The 23,552-nt window shown below is 54.5% G+C and overlaps 1 protein-coding gene across 2 annotated transcripts; it reads left to right on the top strand.

The window, feature by feature from the left end:
• The first annotated feature begins 4,630 nt into the window (after positions 1 to 4,630).
• ADGRG5 (adhesion G protein-coupled receptor G5) lies at positions 4,631 to 22,859 on the top strand. Of its 2 annotated transcripts, none has more exons than XM_037141487.2 (12): positions 4,631 to 4,764; positions 11,268 to 11,369; positions 11,593 to 11,671; positions 12,308 to 12,476; positions 13,092 to 13,217; positions 13,913 to 14,029; positions 15,436 to 15,588; positions 16,229 to 16,350; positions 16,569 to 16,837; positions 17,569 to 17,695; positions 20,589 to 20,866; positions 21,253 to 22,859. In XM_037141487.2, the coding sequence occupies exons 2-12, from the start codon at positions 11,306 to 11,308 to the stop codon at positions 21,357 to 21,359; spliced, it is 1,611 nt and encodes a 536-aa protein (XP_036997382.2). In that variant the 5' UTR covers positions 4,631 to 4,764; positions 11,268 to 11,305; the 3' UTR covers positions 21,360 to 22,859. The 2 variants fall into 2 exon arrangements, with proteins under 2 accessions (XP_036997382.2, XP_036997383.2); XM_037141488.2 differs by lacking the exon at positions 4,631 to 4,764 and adding an exon at positions 10,902 to 11,180.
• Positions 22,860 to 23,552: the final 693 nt, after the last annotated feature.

Here is a 23,552-nt window from a genome sequence, read left to right as displayed (position 1 = left end):
GCTAGGCACCCCGCGGCAGAAGTGGACACCGGCTGTCTCGGGCTCAGCACGTGGAGCCTGCCTACCGACTGTTCACTTTTGTTAACTGCTTTCTGCCTAGTGTCAGCTCTGCTACCTAGTGGACGTGCAGCAGCAAGTTCTGTCCGCAGGCGCCCAGAAGCTTTGGGGTTTCCTGCCTCACTGAGCAGTGGGTGGGGAGGTGGGGGTCTGCGGTTTGGGCAGGAGGGACCGGCAGGCTCTGGGAGGGCCTCTTACCACATCCTGTGCCCTGGAGGGCAGACTGAGGTGAATTCATCCGGAAAGAGAACCAAAAATTCAGAGAAAGAGAGTTGGGGGAAACCTGGCCAAGTTGGGACTTTACGTCAAAAATAAAAAATGCTGAAGATAAGTTAGTTTTAGCCTGTGGTTAACAATATTTAGATTATGATTGCCATCACCCACATATTAGAATGATGGAAGAATCGGCTCTTCGCGACAAAAGGGTCGTTTTTTTTTTTTCCCCCAAAAATATTTCAGGGTTTCAAGCCCAAGGGTCACTCTGAATCCTTTAATGGCCAAACAGTTCTCTTAAAGGGCAGGGTCATTTCTCTGGCAGAAGTTTTCTTACTCTGTGGTTAGCTGCTGCTCCATTTCCATGGCACTACTTCCGTCAACTTCATGAAATCCCATACTTTTTGCAAGATTTGCAGTTTCAAGATTTACACTTGCTGTGTATTTGCACGGTTAAACATGGACAGCCCCAGACGGTGGGAGACAGATTTGGGTGTGTTGTGTGATGCCTGAGAGGGAAGCTTAGGCGACACCTCGGACCTGTGAGGCTGAGAGGTAGACTGTGTGCAGGACCGGGACGTCATGTTAACGCTCAGGAAACGCTTGGAGAGGCTGTCGGCTCACACACACCCAAAGTCCCATAGCCACTGAGGACAGCCCTGCACCAAGAGCTCAGATCAGAGTTCCTTACGGTTTCCGGGTTTCTGGAGGCCAGGTGGGGAGCAGGTGGAGGAGGCTGAGATGATGATGGACCCAAGTTCCAATTTTAACACCGTCACTGTTGGGCTTTCCCTCTTTCTTTCTTTTTTTGATTTTATTTTTAGAGAAGGGTCAAGGGATGGAGAAAGAGAGGGAAAGAAACGAATTGCCTCTCACGTGCCCCCAGCTGGGGGCCTGGCAGGCATCCCAGGCTTGTGCCGTGACTGGTAATCAAACCAGCAACCTTTGGGTTCACAGGCCAGTGCTCAATCCACTAAGGCACACCAGCCAGGGTGGACCTTCCCTCTTAGGAGAGTAAGCAGCATTGTTGTTCTAGGGGTGTCTCTTCCAGGGGGAGGGGTGGGGAGGAGCCACCTACTCTTTGAACTAAGATGAGTGCCAACAGTAGGCTTCACAGTTCTGTTTTACGGCCACCCTGTGAGCTGGGTTAACACCCTCTCACAATGAGAAATTGAGGATCGGAAAGTCAAATGAAAGGCCCAGGGCTGCCCAGCTGGGAGGGGCTCAGAGCCCAGGTCTGACTCAATTTACCACCGTCACTCCTGTCCCTAATACCACACCTTCAGGCAGCCCTCAGGATGAAGTGCTGATCTGGTGTGCGCCTCCCACTGCCCCTCCCCAGGGGCTTCTCTCCCCAGTTCCGGACAGAGAGGTTTTTAAGTGCAGCCAGTGCGGGTGTCTCCCACCAGCACAGAGAGCTTGTGCCATTACTTATTCAGTGTTTTTTTAGAGTCATTTTATGTTTTAGAATAGGCAATTTGTATGAGTTGGCATAAATAGAGGAAAACCATAAAAATAAGTATCATGTAAACACACATCTTTGATCCAGTAGAAACTTTTTCTTTGTTAGAAAGGGACGTGACAGGAGCACCCACCCGAGTCCATAGCACCGTTATTGCCAGGAGCTAGCAGCAACCCGAGTGTCTGCTGGTGGGCAGGTGGATATGCAAAATGGAGTTTGTACATTTAAAGAAATATTATTTAGCCTTAAAAAGGAAGGAAACCATGACTCATGCTACAGCATCAATTAACCGTAAAGTTGGTGTGCGAAGTGAAAACCAGCCAGGAAAAGACAAACGCTGTGTGATTTGCATCAGGTCCCTGGAGTAGTTAAATCCAGAGGCAGAAAGTGGAACGGTGGTTGGCGGGGCGGGGGGAGGGGAATGGAGAGTGAGTATTTGATGGGGATGGAGTTGCAGTTTGGGAAGGTGGAAAGTTCTGCAGACGATGGTGGTGATGTTTGCACAGTGTGAAGGAGCTTAATGCGCTGAACCAGAGGCTTAAAAATGGTGAAGATGGTAAACTTTGTTTTGTACTTGTATATTTTGCACAAAAAATTTATTTAAAAAATATGTTGTAGCCCTGATCAGTGTGTCTCAGCTGGTTGGGCATTGTCCTGCAAAAGGAAAGTTTACAGGTTCGATTCCCGGTCAGGGCACAAGCTTGGGTTGTGGGTTCGGTCCCTGGTCGGGGCACATACCAGAAGTAACCAATTGATGTTTCTCTCCCTCTCTTTTGTCCTCCCTTCCCCTCTCTCTAAAAATAAATAAATAAAATCTTTAAAAAATATGTTGTTTTCTGTGTCCAATACAGTTCGAAGAGTGGGGCGGGAAAAGGACAGAAGGCCGTGGTAGGCAGGGGTTAGAAAGAATTTACGTCTCAAAGGAGGCTTCCGGATGTAAGCGGGATTGAGAAAAGTATACGAGTTGTTCAAGGTGTGACTCAGTTTACTGAACGTCCTGTCGGGGATCCCACTTACTCTCTTCTCACAGATCACCAGCCCCTGCGTGGAGGGGCCCTTCACTGGGACGGCGTGTGGCTCTCTGACGGCCGGGAGTGGGAGGTGGTTTTTCCCTCTTCCTGCCCCAGGCACTGAACGTGGGACTGGCAGGCCCCCTAAAGCTGAAGCATCTGCGATGTCTTAGGAGTTGGAGGCAGGAGCCCTAAGGGATGGAGAGGCGCTGCGGTGCTGCCCAGGTGCTTGGGAGCATCCCAGCTGGGACAGAGCAGGGAGGTGGGTCTGAACATGGCCAGCGCATCCAGAACTGGGTGGCTGTAGAAGTCAGGTGGGGCGGGGCCATGAAGGCGGGAGGGAGCCCTGCTGGCTGATGAACCGGGCAGTGTGCTGGCGGAGTTCCGGGATCTGGAGTGCGGGGCCGGGTAAGAAGCACCCCCAACTGAAGTGGGGCCCAGTGAGGCTGGCACAGACCCCCAGTGGAAGAGAAGGACTTCGAGAAGAGCAGGGCCTCTCCTCTGGCCCCGGGAGTGGCCACCCGGGCTCACAGACAGCCGAGCGGGTGGGCGGGGGAGGGGGGGGAAGACTGCTGCTGCTGCAACCTCAGAGGTGGCTGGGTGACCTCAGAAGGGAAGGGTCTGGAGGTCAATGCCAGGGTGGTAATCACAGAAAACCAATGTGCAGACCCAGCGGTTGTGTGGTCAAGGTGTCAGGACGCAGGTGCACAGGGGGCCTTGCAAAGCCTTTCTTTGCACTGCAGCCGTTGTTGGGACGCCTGTGCTCTGTGAAACCTCCCCACTCTCCAAGGAGCAGCTCCCCTCTCCCTTTTCACAGGGGCCACCTGAGCTACCTGCAGGCTGAGATTGAACTGATGCTGGAAACCCCTGGGCCACCCCAGGGGTGGGCAGAGAAGAAGTGGCTATCTGTGGGCTGTGCTCCAGCTGACCTGTAAGGTCCCTGAGCTGGGGGCACAGAAGAGACCATGTTGGGATCTACCTTCTTCCTCCTTGTTGCTACACCCCCATCCCACCCCTCCACACCCAGAGGGTAGGGCAAGTTTCCCCTGGGGAGTGCTGTCCCCCCACCAACACACACGGGCACCTCTCCTTGTTCCTTAGGGTCCTCTGGAAGAGGTGGCTGGTGTTAGGACAGGCTTGGCCCAAGGAGAAGCTGGCCAGCCTTCCAGCCCCACTGTTCTGACCACATTTTCTGAGCTCTGCTCCCAGTAAGTCCCATCCCCGGAGGGCTCTGCCCCTGGGTAACTCTGGGCCAGGCCCCTGTCTGTTCCACGGGCTCCCCACGTGTGAAACACCAAGGGCTCTGCAGCATCGCCTTCTCTAAGCCCCACACTGCCCCGTGGGGTGGCACTGTCCTGGTCTCCATTTTACACAGGGGACACCGAGGCTCCACTGTCAGTCAGATGCCCGAAGCCACCCATCCTGCAAGTGGTGGGACCAGCATTTGAACCCAGGCAGGCCAGCTAGTCCTCGCCTTTTCCTTCTGGCATGTGGTGGCAGCAGCAGCTGCCCAGGTCAGCCCCTCTATGCCCCTCTATTCCCCACTTTCCCAGCTAACTGCCCCCCTCAGGGCACTCCCCAGCAGGGGCCGGGCATGCCCCCACCTGGTCCTTACCATCATCAGTCTCATTAGTTGTCAGGTCAGGCAGGGGTCATTCTCCCTTTTCTACAGAGGGGGAAACTGAGGCCCAGAGAAGTGAAATCCCTTGCCCAGTGGTACAGAGCTGAGGTGGGTCTTGAACTTGGCAAGGTGACATTTTGGCCAGCCTTTTCCCCCCACCCCACTGACTCCAAGCACCCCGCCCATTGTGGGCTCTGGGCTTTGAGATCAAGGAGTGAGCTGGGTGTTGCTGTGAGCACAGAGGAAGCACAAGGTTTCTACCACTGAAAGAAGAAGTGCAGGCGTGCGGTGAAGAGAGCAGAGAGGCTGCCCCAGCACAGAGGTTCCTGGGTCCCCTTCTCCTTCCCCTTCTTCTGCACACGGAGGCAGCAGCACGGCAGGCGGCGGCAGCAGCTTCACAGGTCAGCCCCTCCGGGCCTCGCTATTGCCCACTCCCCCCAGCTCTCTGTCCTCCTCTGGGGCTTCCCCAGCAGGCTCTGGGCCTGTCCCTGCCCAGGTGGCACCGGGCTGGGGCTTCCCAAGCGCAGGAAGCTGGGCGCCCGCTTTCATTCTGTTCACCGGTTTCTGAGCTCTTGGGGGCAACTTCAAATTGTAGGGGAATGTAGAGATCTGTTTTTGAAAAAAGGTCATTCAAATTAAGGGGTGGCTGGGTGCTGGGTTCAAATGTTAACTCCTCTCATGTAGCCTGGAGCAAGTATTTGGACTTTTCTTTTCTGGACCTCGGTTTTCTCATCTGTAAAATGGGGCTAATCCTGTAACCTGTGCTTCAGGTGCCAGGAGCAAGGGCCTGGCAGAGTTTGTGCTGGGCAAATTGGAGCAGGGGCAGTTCTTGTCAGAGGAACCTGGACTGGAACCTGGGGACGGTTGTCGGGGAAATGGCTCTGGTGCTGGCTTGGTCTCAGACTCCCTGTTGGGCTTTGGCGCAGTCTTGCTTTCCCTACCTGTGAAATGGGCTATTAATAGCACCTGTCAGGTCTTTTCTGCAGAAACCCTGGAACCAGGCTTCACCCAGGCCTGAGGGAGGTTGGAGGTGGAGCTCCAGTCTGCAGGTGGCAGGAGCAGCTGTTTGGAAGGGGCAGGTGGGGCCACACACAGGAGCGTGGCTGGGTCCCCAGGCCCTGGTGCTGGTGGGGAGAGGGTGGGCTGCGGAGGTGCATGGTCAGTTCCGGGAGGAAGGCAGGGGCTCCCAAGTCTGGAGCGCAGGTGTATTCCTGGCCAGGGACTTTGGGTCAGGCCTGGATTTTCTGGGGCATGTGAGTCATGGAAATGGTTGTCCGAGTCTCTCCCTGGGAAATAGGTCCTCTTGGCCTCATTTCATAGATGAAAAAACCTGAAGCACAGTGAGGTCACCTTACTTGCCCAGGGTCAGAGCCCAGGCACTGAGCACCAGAACTGGTTGTCAAATCCCCATCCTTCAAAGGCTCTGTTCTGCGCTCCGAAGGTCTCCCAACCTCTCTGTTGGTAGATAAATAGGGTCTGACCTGCCCAAGCAGCAGTTCAGCCACCCAGCCGCCACCCCCCACTACATAGCGGGGACAGCATCTGACCCGGACACTGGAGCCCTGGGCTGGCTGGAGTCCCAGTTTGACCGCTGGGCTGCTGTACAAACCCAGGCATACCCCCGGGGTGGCCATCCATTTTCCCACGGTCAGTTGGAACCGTTTTGGAAGTCAGGTCAGGGGTTCCCATTTCCCGAGGGCCCTACACTGTGAACTGTGGGGTGACATGTCGGTGGTAACGGTGGGTGGGTGGTGGCCTCGGGAGGGATGGAGGCAGGGATGTTGGGTACTGCAAGCAGAAGTGAAGATGGTGGTTTGCTCCTGGGAAACAGAGGGGAAACCACGGCTTCTGTTTGGAGCGCCCGGAGAGGCGTCACTTCTGCTTTGGCCTGATTTCCCGAGCTGGGCGTTGAGGTTGGTCTCTGCTTCTCTCCTTGTCTGCCTGGTACCCGACCTTAAGGTCCAGACCCTGGAGGTCAAATCTGCACCACCTTCTGGGCCTCAGTTTCCCTATCCGCAGCGTGAGAGAGCAGATAAGACAGCCCGAGGTCATCTCTGCACTATCAGGTCCTCGGCTTTCTCACCTGAAACATTTCACGTGGTTTCTTTCAGTGGCTTCCTCTCAAGCCTTTTCCCTTATCTCCTCTCTGGGGTTCTGAGAGGGGGCGTGACTTGCCCAAGGTGATGGCACCAAAGAAATAAGGACCCGACACTCCGGGACTCCCAAGTCTCTGTTCTCTCTCTCTTTTTTTTTAAGATTTTATTTATTTACCTTTAGAGGGGAAGGGAAGAAGAGAGGGAGAGAAACATCAATGTATGGTTGCCTTTTGTGCGTCCCCTGCTGGGAACTGGCCTGCAACCCAGGCATGTGCCCTGTTCTCTTTTAAAAAGTAAACATATTGTTACAGAACAACAGGTTTGGGGGGGCAATATTTGGCCCACCTAGGAACGCCAAAAACTGCTACACAACAGGGGCCCCTCCCAAGGACAAAATACTAATATCTACTGGGCTCTTCTGTCCGCCGCCAATTGGAAAGACATCTCTCAATGCTAGAGATTTATGAAAAGGAAACAAAATGTTTATTTAATGCTATTTAGGCTTAATGCCTCCACTAAAATATCAAAGTCCTTTAGGGTATACACCTACACCCACACAGCACTCCCTTCTCCCACTGTCCCAACTCCGGGTACCGTAAATCAGGAAAAGAGCACACGTCTGTGTTGCAGGCCGCTGGCACCATCAGCTGTGTCACTGTGCAGGCTGTCGAGTTAATCCAAAGTTATGTGGCACTCTCTCACAGTCCACTGGCAAGAGTTCTTTTGTACCAAGTTCTAGTCAAAGTCTCTCTTGCTTTCCAGGCCACACGGCCAAAGGGGGCACCCCAAAGCCCCGTGGGCCTCTTCTACCAAAGCTACAGGGGTTCACATTCCACCAAAAGCATGTGGCTTTCTTCTTCACCTGGCTGCAGGGATCTCCATTCCGGCAAAGCTGCATGGTTTTCCCTTTCAACTGGGAAAGAGGGGGTCCGCACCCTGCCAAAACCACGTGTCTCCCTCTTTCACCTCACCAAGAGGGGGTCCGCACTCTGCTGAAACCGTGTGGCTCTCCTCTCAATGGTTGCTGTGTCTGGCTTTTAAATCCTCGCACCCATCTTCCTCTGTACCCCTATTTTCGACTCCTCCCAAGATCAGTTACACCTGCCAGTATTTCTGTATTATTACAAGTTTACTGGGCTGCCATCGTTAGTCTGGGCAGTTATCATCCCATGTCCTAGAGCCAATCTTCTCCAAGCTCCCACACAGGCGCTGTAACTTGGGGGACCTGCCCCTAGTTACATCTTGGGGGAAGTGACTTCATCCCCCTAGCTCCAAGCCTGGCCACAGCCATTTAACATATCCAAGTGACCGCCAAAGGCTATAGATATGTTAAAAGACAATGCCATGGATTAGCTGCAAGGCTGTGTCTGTACAAAACAGCCCTGCATGTTCCTGCTCCATGTGTCTCTTCCTCCAACTCACACCTGTGGGGGGGTGAGGACATCTTATATGTCTCTCCAATATTCCTATACACTTTGAATTCTGGACACCATTCCAAATCATTTTTGGGCCTCCCCTTGGCTGCACCCTGTATCAATATGTGTTAATAAACAAAGTGCAGACAAATGGATGCCCAGTGGGGAAAAGAAATGGAACCTGCATCTCTGTGCTCCAGGATCAGTGCTAATGGACTGGAGACCCCAGTGCGAATGACGAAACTTTGAACATCCCAGAAGAAACCTAGAACTCCATCAGAATGCTAGCGTGGGGAAGGCCTTTCTAGCTGCTACTCAAAATACAGAAGCCAAAACAGAAAACACTGGTAATTTTATTACCTAAACATTATATATACTTCCACCTGGCTATAGGGCCATCTGTAAGGTCAAAAGGTGAAGGACCCATTAGGCAAATAATCTGCAACTCACCTGATAGACAAAGAGCTAATTTTCCTACCTAGAGGTAAAGGTCTTCTAGGAGTTGAGAAGGAAAAGCCTAGCCCAATATGAAAATGGGCAGACAATGAGTCTGGACGTAGCGGGAAGTCTCTGAGGGTGGCTGTGCCATCTGGGGGAGCAGAGGCCGGAACCCACACTCCTGGCTCTCACCAGGGAACTGGCTCCATACGCTACAGTTCATCCCTGCAACCCTCGGCTGGGCATGGCTGTGGAAATCTCTCCACATTTTGTTTCCAAGAAGAGAAAAAACAAAGGGCAGAACAGTGTATGAAAGATGCTACTAAAGAAAAGAAAACGTCTTTAACTGCTTAGAAGTATGAACCAGTGAAGCCAGTGAGGCCAAATGTTTTCTTTGTGGGAAGGTTCATTGTTCTTTTCCAATCCCGGTGGACACGAAACATTAGGTTGGTTTCAGGCATACGACATAATGGTTAGATATTTATGTAATTTCCAGTGTCCCTCCCGATACGCCAGCCCCCTGCCTGCGCCATACACAGTTATTACGATGTTATTGACCAGGTTTCCTCTGCTGTGCTTTCTGTCCCCGTGTGGGAAGGCATTTAAACTACAAATTCAGTTTCCTGAATAAATAAATAAGTATGACTATTATCTATTTCTTCTTGAGTAAGCTTTAGTGGTGTGTATCTTCCAAGGAATCTTTCCATTTCATCCAAGTTGTGTAATTTATTAGCATAAATTGTTAATATTATCCCCGTATCATGTTTAATGTCAGGTGGCTCTGCCGTGGTGGCCTCTCTTTCATAGCTGGTGCTGGTCATGGTGCCTTCTTTTTTTCTCGCTCATTCTGGCTACAGATTTAGGTAGTTCCAGCATGTTGGCCATTGCCGGGTCTGGTTTTGTGGCCTCTCTCATTTCCTTACAATGGGTCTTTCCTTTTCCCTGACTTTACGTATGGGTGACAACCTCTGACTGAGCACCAGGCACTGCGTGTAGAAGAACAGCAGTAAGGGAGGTAAACGGGACTTAGACCCCGTTTGAACCTGGATGTGGGCACAGGTCTTACGTGCTTTGTGGCTGTAGCACAGGCCACCGAGCCAGTCTAGTCTGCAGTAGACTTGGGTTTAGATTTTGTTGCCATAGTTACTTCCTACGCCCCACGGGCTTCAGACTTCTCTGGTGGTGGACTGCCACTGCTTGGTGCCGAGTGTGAGGTCTTGAGTCCCACAGGGATTTTCTCAGTGTTCCTCTGAGAACTCTGAGCTGTCACTCACTCCCTGGTGCAGGGCTGGTGCAGAGGCTGTGGATTCCTGGATCTCTTGCTCCAGCCTCGGTCTTCCACAGCCTTGTGCCTGAGCCCCAGGCGTGGGGCTTTCTCAGCTTCTCTGATTCTCCTTCAGTGACTGACAGCCTCTGCCTGTTCTTCGGAGCAGGTGCTAGACGCAGGCAGACTTCCTGTCCTTCACCAAACTCTGTCTGGTGGGGTAGGAGGGGTCTTGGGTGTGAACGAGCTTCCCGCCTTTCCCCAGCAACAGCCACCCTCTGCGTTCTATCGCAGAGGTGGGCACGGCGGGTTTCCTGTTCCCTGCCGGTGGCAAGTGGCTTTTGCCTAGTGTCAGTGCAGGGTCTGGGGCAGGTAGATTTTTCATCTTCTGTACATAACGGGTTTTTATCCACCAGAGGCAGCAGACATTTGCCTGGCGGCAGGTCGGGGACCTGTGGGATGAGGGTGTCTCATCCGAGGAAGGCCCGGGTGCTGATGTCTGTCTCTAGGGGCAGCCAGTCACCACCTTGCACTCAGCATGGCTCAGAGCTCTGACGGCCTCTCCAGGTCCTCCCGCCTGTGTCACCCTGGCAGCATGGTGAGGAAGGTGCTCTGGATGACTCAGGTGCCAGAAGAGACCTGGGAGCTAAGGGGGTCCTATGCAAGTGTCACAGCCAATAATCTCATTTTCAGCCTCACCCCCTCCGTCCGCGCCTTCAGAAGTTCCTGCGGCCTCTGCCTCTCAAGTGCTTCAGGGTTGGGAGGCTCGAGCGAGCTGGCTTCTCACTGTCCGCCCCCAGCCCCACCCCTCTCCCCACTGCAGACACTAGGGGTCAGCGTTTTAAGATCTGCTACGTCCATCACCTGCTTTGCAGCCTCGCCGGTTTTGCTGACGTCACTCACCCGCTGCTGTCTTCTCTCTTTGATGTGTCTTTGTGGTTTGGTGTGTATTTTATTCACTCACCCTCATTTTAGTGGACGTGCAGGGGCTGGCCACACATTTGCTGCCTTTACACAGAAGTCGTGATTAGTTTGTTTTAAAACCAAGGAAAACAAAGGCAGGGAGGGCTGGCTCCTTGCCCACAGTCACACGGTGGGTTAATGACAGAGTTGGACAGGGTTCCATGTGGCTTGCCCCCAAGCAACTTTTCCCTGGGTGAGGTCAGGGCCTCGGGGAAAGGCCCCAGAAGGACTCTTTTTATTTTTATTTTTATTTTATTTATTTATTTTTCGAGAGAGGGGAAGGGAAGGAGAAAGAGTGGGAGAGAAACATCAATGTATGGTTGCCTCTCATGCATCCCCTGCTGGGAACTGGCCTGCAACCCAGGTGTGTGCCCTGATGGGGAATTGAACCTCGATACTCTGGTTCGCAGGCCCGCCCTCAATCCACTGAGCTATGCCAGCCAGGGCAGGACTCTTTTTTTTGAGGGGGGGTGGAGGGACTCAAACACTCTACCTGTTTTTTACCTACTAACTGGTCAAGGATTCTGGATTTACAGACACCTGGCTTTGGGCTGCCTCAAGCAAAGCAAGACTCCTAGCTCTCTGAGCCTCGGTTTCCTCATCTGGGAAATGCAGAAGTAATGAGGATCAAATATGGTGTTGTATGTCCTACCCTTGGGACATGCCAGACCCCAAGAAGCTCGAGGTCACTCTTTGGCCTTGATGATGACAGCAGGTCCCTTTTCCAGGGTGGGACTTGGTTCTTGGAGAAGACTTGGCTCAAGACATGGCTTACCATGTGGCTCTTCTCCTCGGCCTGTGTCTTGTGACTTCTCAGAGTGGGGCAACAGGTGAGAGGGCGCTGCTGAGCTGTGTGGGCAGTCCCAGCCCAGACCCCTGGCTGTGACAGGAAAGGGGGCGGCCTCAAACCAGGGGAGGGTGAAGGGGCCTCCCGGGGCAGCAGCTGGGTGACCTGGCAGTCTCAGGCTGGGGTGGAAGGCCCACAGCCCATGGGGCCGGGGAAGTAGCTGTGGAGAGAGGTTGAGGCAGGCATGTCTGATGCGCTCCCCACAGAGACAGTCCAAGAAGCCCGGGTCTGGATGAATGGAATGGATGTGACGAAGAGACGGATTGTGACCGCTAATTCTCCTGAGTGAGTTGCGGGTCCTACCTCGCCCACCTAGAGGCAGCTGTGCCTCCCAGACTCTGCCTGCGCTGGAATCAGGGGATCAAAGCTGGTCTAGTGTAGACCATTACTTCATGGAGTCATCAGGCATTTATTGAGTACCTACTATGTGCTTGACGCTAGGCTCTGGGGATGTAGGATAGACACATGTCTCTGCCCTCATCAAGTTTGCCATCTGGCCGGGGGCCTTTAACCAGGGATGTCATAGAACCAGGTGCAGAATCTGGATCCCTGGGCATATGTCTTAGAAGGGGCTCCAATACTTGGGCTGGAGTCTCCAGAGTCTGGGACCCAAAGGCCAAGCAGCTCTGGATAGAGATCGATGCTGATGATTAGCCATGGAAGCCTGGGGAGTATGGGGTACTCCCCATTCATTCAGTCAACAGGGAGCAGCCCAGGAAGGCTTCCCGGAGGAGGTATAAACAAACTGGGACCTGAACAAGAGTTAATCAGAGAAGGGGGTGAGTAGGGTGGGAAGGTAAGAGTATGCCAGGGACACTGGGTGTGCACAAGCCCAGAGTTGAGAGTGACAGGAACACGGAGTGGGGGCAGCCCTACACACCCAGGCTGTTTAGACCCTCTCTCTCCCTACCCCCACTCCAGGTCAGCTCCCATGCTCATCCACGGTCTGGAGCAGAGACTGCTGAATGCCAGCTTTGGTACCTACAGTCTCGCCTTGCAGTCAGAGACCATTCAGGCTCTGGCATTCAACTTAAACTGCAGCTTTGCCAGCCTGTCCCTGAGCAGCGATGCCCTGGAGCAGCCACGGCAGGTCAGAGGTGTCTGGGAGATGGGGGGGGGGGTGGCCCATGCCTCCATCCCAGAAACCGTCCAGGGGTTTAAGGTCTGAACTTTCCCCAGGATCCATCCGTTCTGCCTCCCCACCAACTGGGGCTCTGTCCTAATAGCCATGAGTTACCTTTTCTGTAAAATGGGACTGATGTTCCTCATGTGACTGGAGAAAGAGGGCTGCTTCGTGCGTGGCCTCTCTAAGTCAGTGTCCTCTTCCTGCTTTTGCAGGTCTGGTGGGAGGGGCCCGTGGCAGCAATGGGAGAGGCCAGGGAATCTGGGCTCCTTTGAGGACTTTGGTGTGATTCCTGCTGAATGTTTGGGTGCTGGAGGGAGGGGGAGCCATGCGAAGGCAGAGGAGGAGAGGCTCCATCCTCCGGGGTCCTCTTGGGTGGGGCCAGAGCTGCCTGGGGGGAAGGCCTGGGTCTTGGATTTCAGGAAGTTTGGGAGCAGGCGCAGCCCTGGAGGAGGGTTCTGCCAGTGGAAGCTCCAGGGAAAGAAATGCTGGGAGGGCCTCGGGAGATCTTCACAAGGATCAGGACCAAGGAAGGTGCTGGGGCCAGTCTAGACGCCAGGCTCAGCCTTTGGACCTCTGCAGGCCGCGGCCAAGGTCCGGCACGCCATGCAGTTCCCGAAGGAGCTGACCCAGAAGACCTGCAGGCTTCGCCGCCCCAGGCAGCTTCGTCTCATCTGCATCTACTTCTCTACCAACCACTTCTTCCAGGTCAGTGCCATGGTGGGCCCAACACGGTGGACCCTGGTCCCTTCCTGGAGGCACTCTGGCCACTGCCAGGGGTCTGGGTGGGGACCAGCATCAGTGGGACCAGCCCACTGTGGAACCCGAGCCACCACTGCCCCTCTCTGGGCCTCAGCTTTAGCAGAATGGTGGGAGGCACAATTACAATGTGCAAATGAGACCTAAGAAACCTACTTATGTCTGTGCATGTGCCCAGGCAGGAGACAGACAAGAAGGTCACATGGGCCCTCTCCTCAGAGAACTCTGTCTTGACAATTAGACTAGGACCTTAGAGACTTAATTTTAGTTCAAAGTTGGTTATAACCCTAGAGATACAAAGCGATGAGTGAGTCAGGGTGGAGTTGCAGTTGTTCCCAGTGTGCAGTCCAGGAGGGCATCCGGAGGAGGTGCCTTTTAACCTTGGCTTTGGAAGTGATTTGGGTAGTGGTGAAGTGGAAAGTGTGTTACACAGAGAGGAGGTGGAGCAGGAGGGTGGTGAGAGGACAGCTTTCCAGGTGGAGGGACAGCATGTTCAAAGGCCTGGATGGTGGCCCTTGTTGCAAATGGGAAAGGCATGGCGCTCTTCTCAGCCAGGAAGGAGGGCCTGGAGAAGTGGGGCTCTGGGACTTCGTCAGGTCTCCTCACGTCCCCTCTAGTCAGCCCTTTTTCTTTCGCCCTTCCAGAATGACAACAACTCACTTCTGCTCCATAACTATGTCTTGGGGGCCCAGCTGGAAAATGAACCCGTGAACAACCTCAGAGAGCCAATCAACATCAGCTTCTGGCACAACGAAAGTCTGGTACTGTGGGGCGCCCCCATTTCCACCCCATCTCTACCCACTTGCAACTGTCCTGTTGAACATCAGCTTGACCAAACACAAATCTGTGGAACTGTCTTGGGAATGAACTGTTTTAAATCTGTCACACTTTAAAAATTTATGCTAAAGAAATAAGAGAGAGAAGCTTTTGCTCATGGTATTAGTCAGGATTCTTTGACATGCACATTATAGAAAACCAATTCCAGTCAACTTATGCATGAAAGGGAATTTATTGGTTCATGTAAATGCAATATCCAGGGCTGGCTAGCTTCAGGCACCGCTGGATCCAGGCACTGATAGGATGCCATGATAGCTCAGTCTCTTTCCATCTCTCAGCAATGGTTTCCTGCCTTGACTCTCCACTCTGTGGCAAGAGGGCAGCTGAAGTATTGGTCTTTCTTTCTCTCTTCTCTTTCTCTCTTTCTTGTGAGCAAACCAGGGTCCCAGAATGGAGTCCTAATGGTCTACCTATGATTGATAGGTCACCTGACCCACCACTGCCCAGGTGAATGGGGCGCATGGATTGGCCAGGCCTGGGTCACGTGGCCCAGGGACCAAGCTGGATTTATCTGACCTGCCCTTGTGGGAGGGCCGGGTCCCCAAGAGCAATGCAGAGGCTGATATGAGAAGCAGGCAGTGAGGCTGTGGGGGGGGGCAAGCCCCGATGCCTCCTTTTTATTGTCTCTGGCATTCCTGAAAAGCCCAGGGCCTTCACGCTCCGCCCTGGCTTCCCATCAGCCTCTTCTCTGCACTTTCAATTTCACCTTCACCTTTCCTTTCACTGCTCTGGGCCTTCGCCTCCGTAGTTCCCTTCATCTGGAATGTTCTTGCTCCACTTCTGCCACGATCCAACGTGTCCCCCAAGGCCTCAGTGCCCCAGTTGTCCCTTCCCTTCGCTGCCGCTTCTTCTGTGGGCTTCTATGGCACTGCCCTACACTTCCTCCCACACGGCCTGGTGTCAGGGTTGTCTGTGGATGAATCTCTCTCCCCTGTGGGAAGGGTCTGGCCCACCACTGTTCCTCACAGGGAGGCAGCAGAGGGGGACAGTTGATTAGAGAGCACCTACTGAGTAGGCCGAAGCTGGGCACTCAAGATGCCTCATTGCCTTTAATTTTTCCACTATCCCTATGACTTGGCATAAATGATCCCGTTTTGCAGATAAATAAACTGAGGCCCAGAGGATCTGTGTGACTTGCCCACGTCACTCTTAGAGTCCACAGGAGCATTGGGGCTGGAATCTGAATTCGCTTGAGGGCAATGCCCAGCCACTGCCTAGGAAAATGTTGACAAGGGTGCAGTTGGGTCACCTTTGGCCCCCCCACAGTTTCCAGACCTCGATCCTTCCCCTGACCCCCTCGGATGCACCCAATTCCAACATCCCCCTTTAGGAAAGCTACACGATGACCTGTGTCTTCTGGAAGGAGGGAGCCGGCAAGCACCACTGGGGTGATTGGAGCCCTGAGGGCTGTCGCACGGAGCACCCCTCAGACTCGCAGGTGCTCTGCCGCTGCAACCACCTCAGCTACTTTGCTGTTCTCATGGTATGTGTGCGCACAGCCTGGGGGAGGGCAGTCAGAGCTGCAGAGCACCCCACAATCAGGACAGAGACACAGGGCCAACGCTGTTGTAGGGGATAGAAAACCCAACTGAAATTGGCTCACAGGGACAAAAAAGAAACTTAGGAGTTTATGTCCCTGACATGGCTGGGTCGGGCTTCAGGCATGGCTTGATCCAGGGGCTTCATATCACCAAAATAGGCCTCATGTCCTACTAGCTTTTAGACCAGTAGAATGAGAGCTTCTCTAACCCAGATGTGCCAGCCAGAATCTTGCAGTTGAGTCCCACCAGCCTAGAGTATGTCACACACCTATTCCTTAACCAATCACTGTGCACAGGAAGAGGGAGGGCTCTGGCAGGCTGGGAGTGGTATTCCTGTGCTCACAGAGTGGGAGACATGCTGGGTCCAGACAGTGAGAGAAGGGCGGCTCTCACAGAGGAAGGGGAGATGGGAGATGGAGGAGGGAAAAGCCACTGTGTCTCCCATGGCTTTCTCTGAGCCAGGACCATGGTGAGGATTGTGGGCCAGGGGAAGCTCAGAGCAGGAGTCTTGGAGGGTCTCCAGTTGAGCCTGGGAGAGGCATTTCCATGTGTCTGGCCTCCAGTCTCCCTTCCCTCCCACAGCAACTGTCCCGGGACCCGCTCCCTGCAGAGTTGCTCGCGCCTCTCACGTACATCTCCCTTGTGGGCTGTAGCATCTCTATCGTGGCTTCCCTGATCACTCTCCTGCTGTACTTCCTCACCAGGTATGCGCCGCCCCGGTGCCAGGCCTGCCCACCCGCCACTGCTCAGCACTCCTCCTTCCTTCCCCACTTGGTCCCCCAGAGCGGGACGGGCTTCTCAAGAGGGCAGAGGCCACAAGGCAGGAGACCCATGTCCCCGTCCTTGTGTGTCTGTGAGCCCAGGGGGCAGTGCTGCCTGGGTGTTGTCCACAGGCTGCCGAGGGCCATGCTTCCACCCACAGGAAGAAGGGCGACTCCCTAACATGCATCCACATGAACCTGCACGCCTCCGTGCTGCTCCTGAATGTTGCCTTCCTGCTGAGCCCCACCCTGGCCATGCCCTCCGTGCCCGGGTCAGCGTGCGTAGCCCTGGCCGCCGTCCTGCACTACACGCTGCTCAGCTGCCTCACCTGGATGGCCATCGAAGGCTTCAACCTCTACCTCCTCCTGGTGCGCGTCTACAACATCCACATCCGGAGATACGTGCTCAAGCTCTGCGTGGTGGGCTGGGGTGAGCCCCGCCCCCTCTCCTCTCACTGCCTGAGACCTCCAGCTGGACGGGGCACCTGCCCCTGCCTGTCCCTCTCCTTCCTTTCCTCCTCATCACCCTGACCACCACCATGACTACCGGTCACCATCTCTGCCAATACCCACTACCACTGCCACTTCCTACCTTACTATCAACATCACCGCCACCTCCACCTCCCCCACCTTCACCTCCATCACCACCTCCACCTCCACCACCTTCACCTCCATCACCACCTCCAACACCACTGTCACCTCCACCACCTTCACCTCCATCACCACCTCCAACACCACTGTCACCTCCACCGCCTGCACCTCCAACACCACCATCCTCTTTCTTGTCTTCATAACCACCTCTGGCACTGTTGTCATTGTCATCTCTAGTACCATCCTAGCCCCTCTCTATCTGTCCCTCATCTGCTCCCCAGCCCTCTCTCCTGTTAGTTCCCAGCCACCACCTCCCCAGTGTGACCACGACTGCTGCCACTGTGGCCCCATCTGAGAGACCTCACTCACGTCACCTCGGAGAACAGCCTTCTCTGCGGCTAACTGCTCTGAAGTTGGACGGCGTGACAGGGCCTGGGGGCTCAGAACAGTCTCCTTTCCCTCGCTGCCCTCCTTGTCCAGTGGAATTCTGTATCAGCAGCCCCAGGGACCCACAACCGGCCCGTCCCTGGGGTCTCCTGACAGGTGCTGAGCCTCTGTCCCCCTCCTCAGGGGTCCCAGCCTTCCTGGTGCTGCTCCTCCTGGCCATCAAGAGCTCAGTTTACGGACGACACACAATCCCGCTCTCCAGCAACCAGGGAGACAGCAGGAACACCACGGGCTCCCAGAACCTGTCCATGTGAGTGCACGCAGGGCTGCGGCAGGCTCCCTGGCAGGGGCGGTTTCCTGGGGGCTTTGTCACACCTCGTTCTGCTGGATCCCACGGTCTCCTGAGGGGCAGGCTAGAGTTCCATGCCAGCTAATTCTAGGAAACCACGGCCTGGACCCGTACCGGCCCATTCACGGGTCTCCAAGGCCTCTGCCTCCCGGTAACACACTGCTCCTGTCCCGCCTGCATGCTTTGGGCTCTGGCTCCTTCTGACCTGTGCCTGCAGGTCAGACTCAAACCCTCCCCAGGGAGGGGGGCTGGGACACCCCAACCCCTGGGATGGGGCTTCAGCACGTGCAGGGGGAGAGGTGAGGGAAGCAGTGGACTCTGAGGGTCTGGGGGACAGACTCTGCTGCCCCTTTCTGTGACCCAGGATGCCAACCTTCTTCTCGTTATGGGAAGTCCATAACAGCCGACACAGGGGGAATAGCTCCCCAAAGCCCTGCTGACCTCTTTTCCTTGCCCGGCCGACACACGGCCACTGAGGGCTGACTCTGGTGGACCTTGTGGATTAGCTTGTTTAATCCTCAGGACAAAAAGTAGGGTTCTCATGCTAGCCCTTGTTTACGGTAGGGGAAACTGAGGCACAGGCAGCTTAAGAACCTTGCCCAAGAAGACCCAGCCGGTCAATGGCAGAGCTGGCCCCCAACCACGGCCCCCCTTGGCCCCCCAAAGTGAGCGCCCTGGGCTGAGTGGGGCTGATTCTTCCCCTCGTGAGGGTTGGGCTGGTTGTTTAGGGGACGTGTGACTCTCTAAACCTGTGTTTTATGATACAACACGTGACATGGATAGAAGGACTCAGGTGACATTTCTACGGGACAGGAAGCACATTAAGCTGGGCTGGTAGAGAACTCACCCTCAGAACTGGCTTCTCTGGAGCCTCCCTCGCCTCCCCCCCCACTCTTACCCTGGGCTTGTGGCTTTCACTCTCCTGCATTTGAAGACCGTTCCCACGTACCTATGTGTTCCTTCCATTATTTTTACAGTTTAATGCCATTTTTTCAATCGAGATATAATTGACATATCACATCGGATTAGCTTTAGCTATACAGTGTAACGATTCCATATTTGTCTCTATTGCAAAATGATCCCCACAGTAATTCTAGTTCATATCCGTCACCACACAGAGCTGCAGATTTTTTCTTCCTGGGATGAGCACTTTTAAGATCCGTTCTCTCAGCAACTTTGAAACACGCAGGCAGGTCACTCCCGGTGGGCACTGTGCTGTGCATTTGCCGGCACGAGTTAACTACCTTGTGACTCCAAGTTGGTACCTTTTGAGCTTCCTTGCCCATTTCTTTCACCCATCGTCACCCCCTGCCTCTGGCAACCTCCAATCTGTCCCTGTATCTAAGAGCTTATTTTTATTTGTACTTTTATTTCTGGAGATTCCACATGTAAGTACAGTCATACAGTTTTTGTCTTCCTCTGACTTATTTTACTTGGCCCAGTGCTCCATAGCGCCCCCCAGGCCTGTCCACGGTGCCACCAAGGGCAAGACTTCATTCCTTTGTATGGTGAAGTCGTATTCCATTGTATATGCGCACACTTGGCCCTTGAACGACATGGGTTTCAATCGCACTCAGAGACAGAGTTTTTCAATAAATACTGTAAGAATACGTTGTCTTTCGTATACTTACTTTATTGTAAGAACACAGTATGTAATCATAGAACATAAAAAATTATGTGTTAATCGACCATTATCAGTAAGACTTTGGGTGAAAGGTCGGCTATGAGTAGTTAAGTTTGGGGGGACTCAAAAGTTATACGTGGATTTTTGACTGTGCGGGGGGTCAGCGCCCCCACCCCCACGCCGGTCAAGGGTCAAATGCATACCATACATCCTTTATCCATTCGTCCACTGATGGACACCTCAGCTCTTTTCACACCATGGCTGTTTTAAATGACGCTGCAGTGGACATGGAGGTCTTTTCCAGCCACTGTTTTCATTGTTTCTTTCTGGATAAATACCCTGAAGTGGAATAGCTGGGTCACACGGTAGTTCTAGTTGCAATTTCTTGAGGAAGCTCCGTACTGTTTCCCACAGTGGCTGCTCCAGCTTACAGCCCACGGGCAGGGCGGGAGGGTTTTCCCTTCTCCTCATCCTCACTAATGCCGGCTACTTCCTGTCTTTTAGACGGTAGCCATTCTAACAGGTGTAAGGTGACATACCCAGGTATTCCTAAACACAAACCACAATGTAAAAAACGCCTGAAAATAACTAACTCCCGTGTCCACTGACCAGACCCTGAGTTGATAAATGCAATGTTATCTGGCGGTGAAAAGGGATGTTCCATGGTCACACTCGTGAATGTGGATGAAGCCCCCCAAATAATGTTCAAGGACCCTTGTGACTGCAGTGGCAGCAGCCCGAGCAGGTGATTGTGACAGTTAGGGGCTCAGGCTCTGGGCTCAGACCATGGGGCTTCAGGTCCCACCTTTGCCCCTTACTAGGGTGTGTTCCTAAGCCAGGGCCTCGGTTTGCTCACCTGTAGGATGGGGAGGATCACGTACCAGCCTCACAGGGTCATCATGGGGACTGAACGAACTAATCTGCTGAAAGTATGTGACACAGCGTCTGCCGGGGTAAAAGGCAGCACCTGTCGCTAAGATGTCTTGGGGAGTCAGAGGGGTGGAAAGAAGGCTTGTGGGGGCTGCCGATGCGGGGCAAGTGGGTCTTATTGTGGTGGCCTGGCCGGAAAGCTGGGCCCAGGACTTCAACTCGTTTACAGTCAGGAAAGAAGCAAGATGTCTGAGCCAGGGAACAAAACCAGTTCAAGAGGCAGTCCCCAGGCCCAGGAGCCCACAGTTTTGCCCAGCCTGAGAGTCGCACTGACCCTGATGCTTTGCTCCTCCCCTACAGATGCTGGGTGCAGAGCCCTGGGGTGCATGGGGCCCTGGTCATAGGCTACGGTGGCCTCACGTGCCTTTTCAACCTGGTGGTGCTGGTCTGGGCGCTGCGGGTCCTACGCAGACTGAAGGCTCAAGAGAAGGCGCCAGGCACCCGGGCCTGCAAGGACACAATCACCGTGCTGGGCCTCACCATGCTGCTGGGCACCACCTGGACCTTGGCCTTCTTCTCCTTTAGCATCTTTCTGCTGCCCCAGCTCTTCCTCTTCACCATCTTCAACTCACTCTACGGTGGGTCCCGTGGGGGGCCTGGAGGCAGCCCTGGGAGGTCCTGCATACCTGGCAGGTGTTTACTGCTGAAAGGCTCAGGTGGAGGGGTGGGGTCAGGAGCTGACATCTAGCCCCCTGACCAGCTGGGAGGGGGCTACCTCCTCCAGGAGGAAGGGACTTGGACTTGTAATCTGCATAAGAGGAAGGGGTGTTGCCTTGTTATCTGCACCCTCTGGGTTGTGGTGTCCGGGCCCTCCTTCCTCTGTGCCCCACCCCTCAGCCTCCAACACTAGGGCTTTCTGAGAATTACTCTTGGGCCTCTCTCCCCGACAAGGAGGTCCCTGGTTCCTGGGAGAGGCCCCAGGATGCTCCCACGGTGTCCTCACAGACCAGCCTTTCCCTCGTAGGTTTCTTCCTCTTCCTGTGGTTCTGCTTCCAGAGGTGCCGTTCTGAGGCGGAGGCGGCAGCAGAGGCGAAGATGGAGGCCTTCAGCTCCTCCCAGATGATACAGTAGCCTGGACCTCTTCGCTCGGAACCCCCAGCCTCTCTGGTTGCCTGCACCCGGAGGTACTGGCTTCCACCAGAGAAGGTGGCAGGCCCGCTGCTGCCCACCAGGGGCATCGTGCCCTCTAGGGAGGCGTTTCAGCACCATGCCCTCCCCAGGTCCAGAGGGAAATGCCCAGAATGCCCTTGGTATTCTACTCTGGGTCAGGTCCAACCCCACCAGGGGGCAGCAAACTCGGCCCCAGTGCTCGGGGCCAGCTGGCCAGGCCTATGCACAGAGCTCTGGCCCTGGAGTCAGGAGGCCATGTTTCGAGGCGTGGCTCTGAGGATTCCCGTAGGACTCCAGGCCTGTCATTTCCCACTGACTGTCAGTTTGCACATCGACATGAGTCAGATGGCTCTGGTCCTGCCTAGCCTAAGCTTTGTGAAGACTGAATGAGACTAGGGAAGAAGAGGGCCATAGCGGGCCCCATGAATTCCTCCTGCTGCTGGGCCCTGCCCCTTCCTTCTGCCCACATCCTGGCCCCTGGCCCAGAACTTAGGGACCCATCCACTGTCTGAGACCTCACCAGCTTATGCCTGAGGCCTCTTTTCCTTTACCACCCCCCCCCCCCAAATTATGATGACCCCAATGCCATGACCTTCTCAAAGGTCAGAAAGTCTGGTCCTTCCCGGAGGCTCCTCCCTCCAGTGGTCTCAAGTCTCCCTAGGCCATTTGGACCGCAGCCGGGGCCACAGGGCTTCCAGAGGGTGGGAGGGGAATGTCTCTTTCCCCTACGCCTGAGCCAGCAGGACCTCAGTGACCCAGCTACTTAACGATAGGGTAGAGCTGAATTTCCCTTGGTAAGTGTGAAGGTGTGGGTTCTAAATCCAAGCTCTGGCCACAGTTGCAGAGAATCAACACTGCCCTTGACCCGTCTGTCAGAGCAAGTGGGAAACTCTTGAAACTAGAGCCTTTCCCAGGCTGCACACCAGGGGGCGCTGTTGGCATGTGCTCAGAAGCTAGTGGCCCCAAAACTGCACGGTGTCTGGAAACGCTGAGATCACCAGTTTGTGAAGAGACATCACATGTCTGTGGACACACCAGAGGGCGAGGTCCTGCCTCCAGGGGCTGCCCCTGCTGAGTGACCAGGAGGAGGAATGTCCGCACTGTTCACACAGCCATCTGTCTCTTTACCCAACACAGCTGCCTGTGCTGGCTCTCGGGATCCTGTGCTCTGGGCCTGCCCAGCCCTAGAGCAGTGAGTGGGACAGGCTCCAGGCCACCAGACAAACTGTAACGACTTTGAGTGGCATAGGCTCCAGAGCCAGGCTGCCTTGGCTCAAAGGCCAGCTCTGCCACTTGCTGACTAAGTGGCCATGGACGAGCCACTCACCCTCTTTGTACCTTAGTTTCCCCACTTGTACCTAGGGACAACAGCAGGAGTTACTTTGAAGGTTAAATAAAATAATCCATAGAAGGAGGTTTGGCATAGAGTAAATGCTCAATAAATGGTTATGGTTGTTCCCATTAGTGTGTTTGCTATTTTTATTAACAGTGTCAGCTGAGTCTCTGACGCCAGCCCGTCTAAGCCCCAGCCCCAGGTCTGCTAGTCGTCACAGTCCCAGCTGCTCCCTGGGCACCTGCTGCTGCCCCTCAGCCTGGCCACCTCCTCCTGCTCTCCACAGAGTGGCCTGTGTTCCACTCTAGCTGGCCTTTTGTTATTTCAGGGGTGTTCCCCACACAGTGCGGACTCCGTGCCCTTGCCATGTGCCCCCCACCCTTCTATCCCCCAGCCCCCTGCTCCATGTAGATACCTTATGGCTCATTTACCGCTTCTTCCATAGGAGCCCCCCAGAGAAAGTGTCTCTCCCAATCTGACTCCAAGCAGAGTGCACCCTCACTATTGGGGTGATGGGAGCCCCCATTTGAGTCCCCCGGTTTAGGTTTAGCCTAGCCTTGTACAAGGCTCCCCAGGCCTTGGGGTGGTTCTTATTCTAATTAGGGCACTAAGAGGTCATGGAAACTTCCAGCCTCTCTCCTGCATGGCTCCAGGGAGCAGTGAGCCAGGCCAGATGGGCAGCCCAGTGAAGCAGGGTCTTGCCTGGGACCTCCCTTTTCACCCGCAGTCTGGGCCTGGCCGCTTAGACCCTGCCAAGGGCTACTCAACAGAGGATGTGGCCATGGGGACACAGGTTTGGTGGTTGCAGAAAATGTTTCCAG

Source organism: Artibeus jamaicensis, unplaced genomic scaffold, assembly GCF_021234435.1.
Source record: "Artibeus jamaicensis isolate MK-2021 breed Jamaican fruit bat unplaced genomic scaffold, CSHL_Jam_final contig_3152, whole genome shotgun sequence".
Classification (NCBI taxonomy): Eukaryota; Metazoa; Chordata; class Mammalia; order Chiroptera; family Phyllostomidae; genus Artibeus; species Artibeus jamaicensis.
The sequence above is the reverse complement of the archived record's forward strand: the minus strand, read 5'-3'. Positions and strand labels throughout refer to the sequence as shown.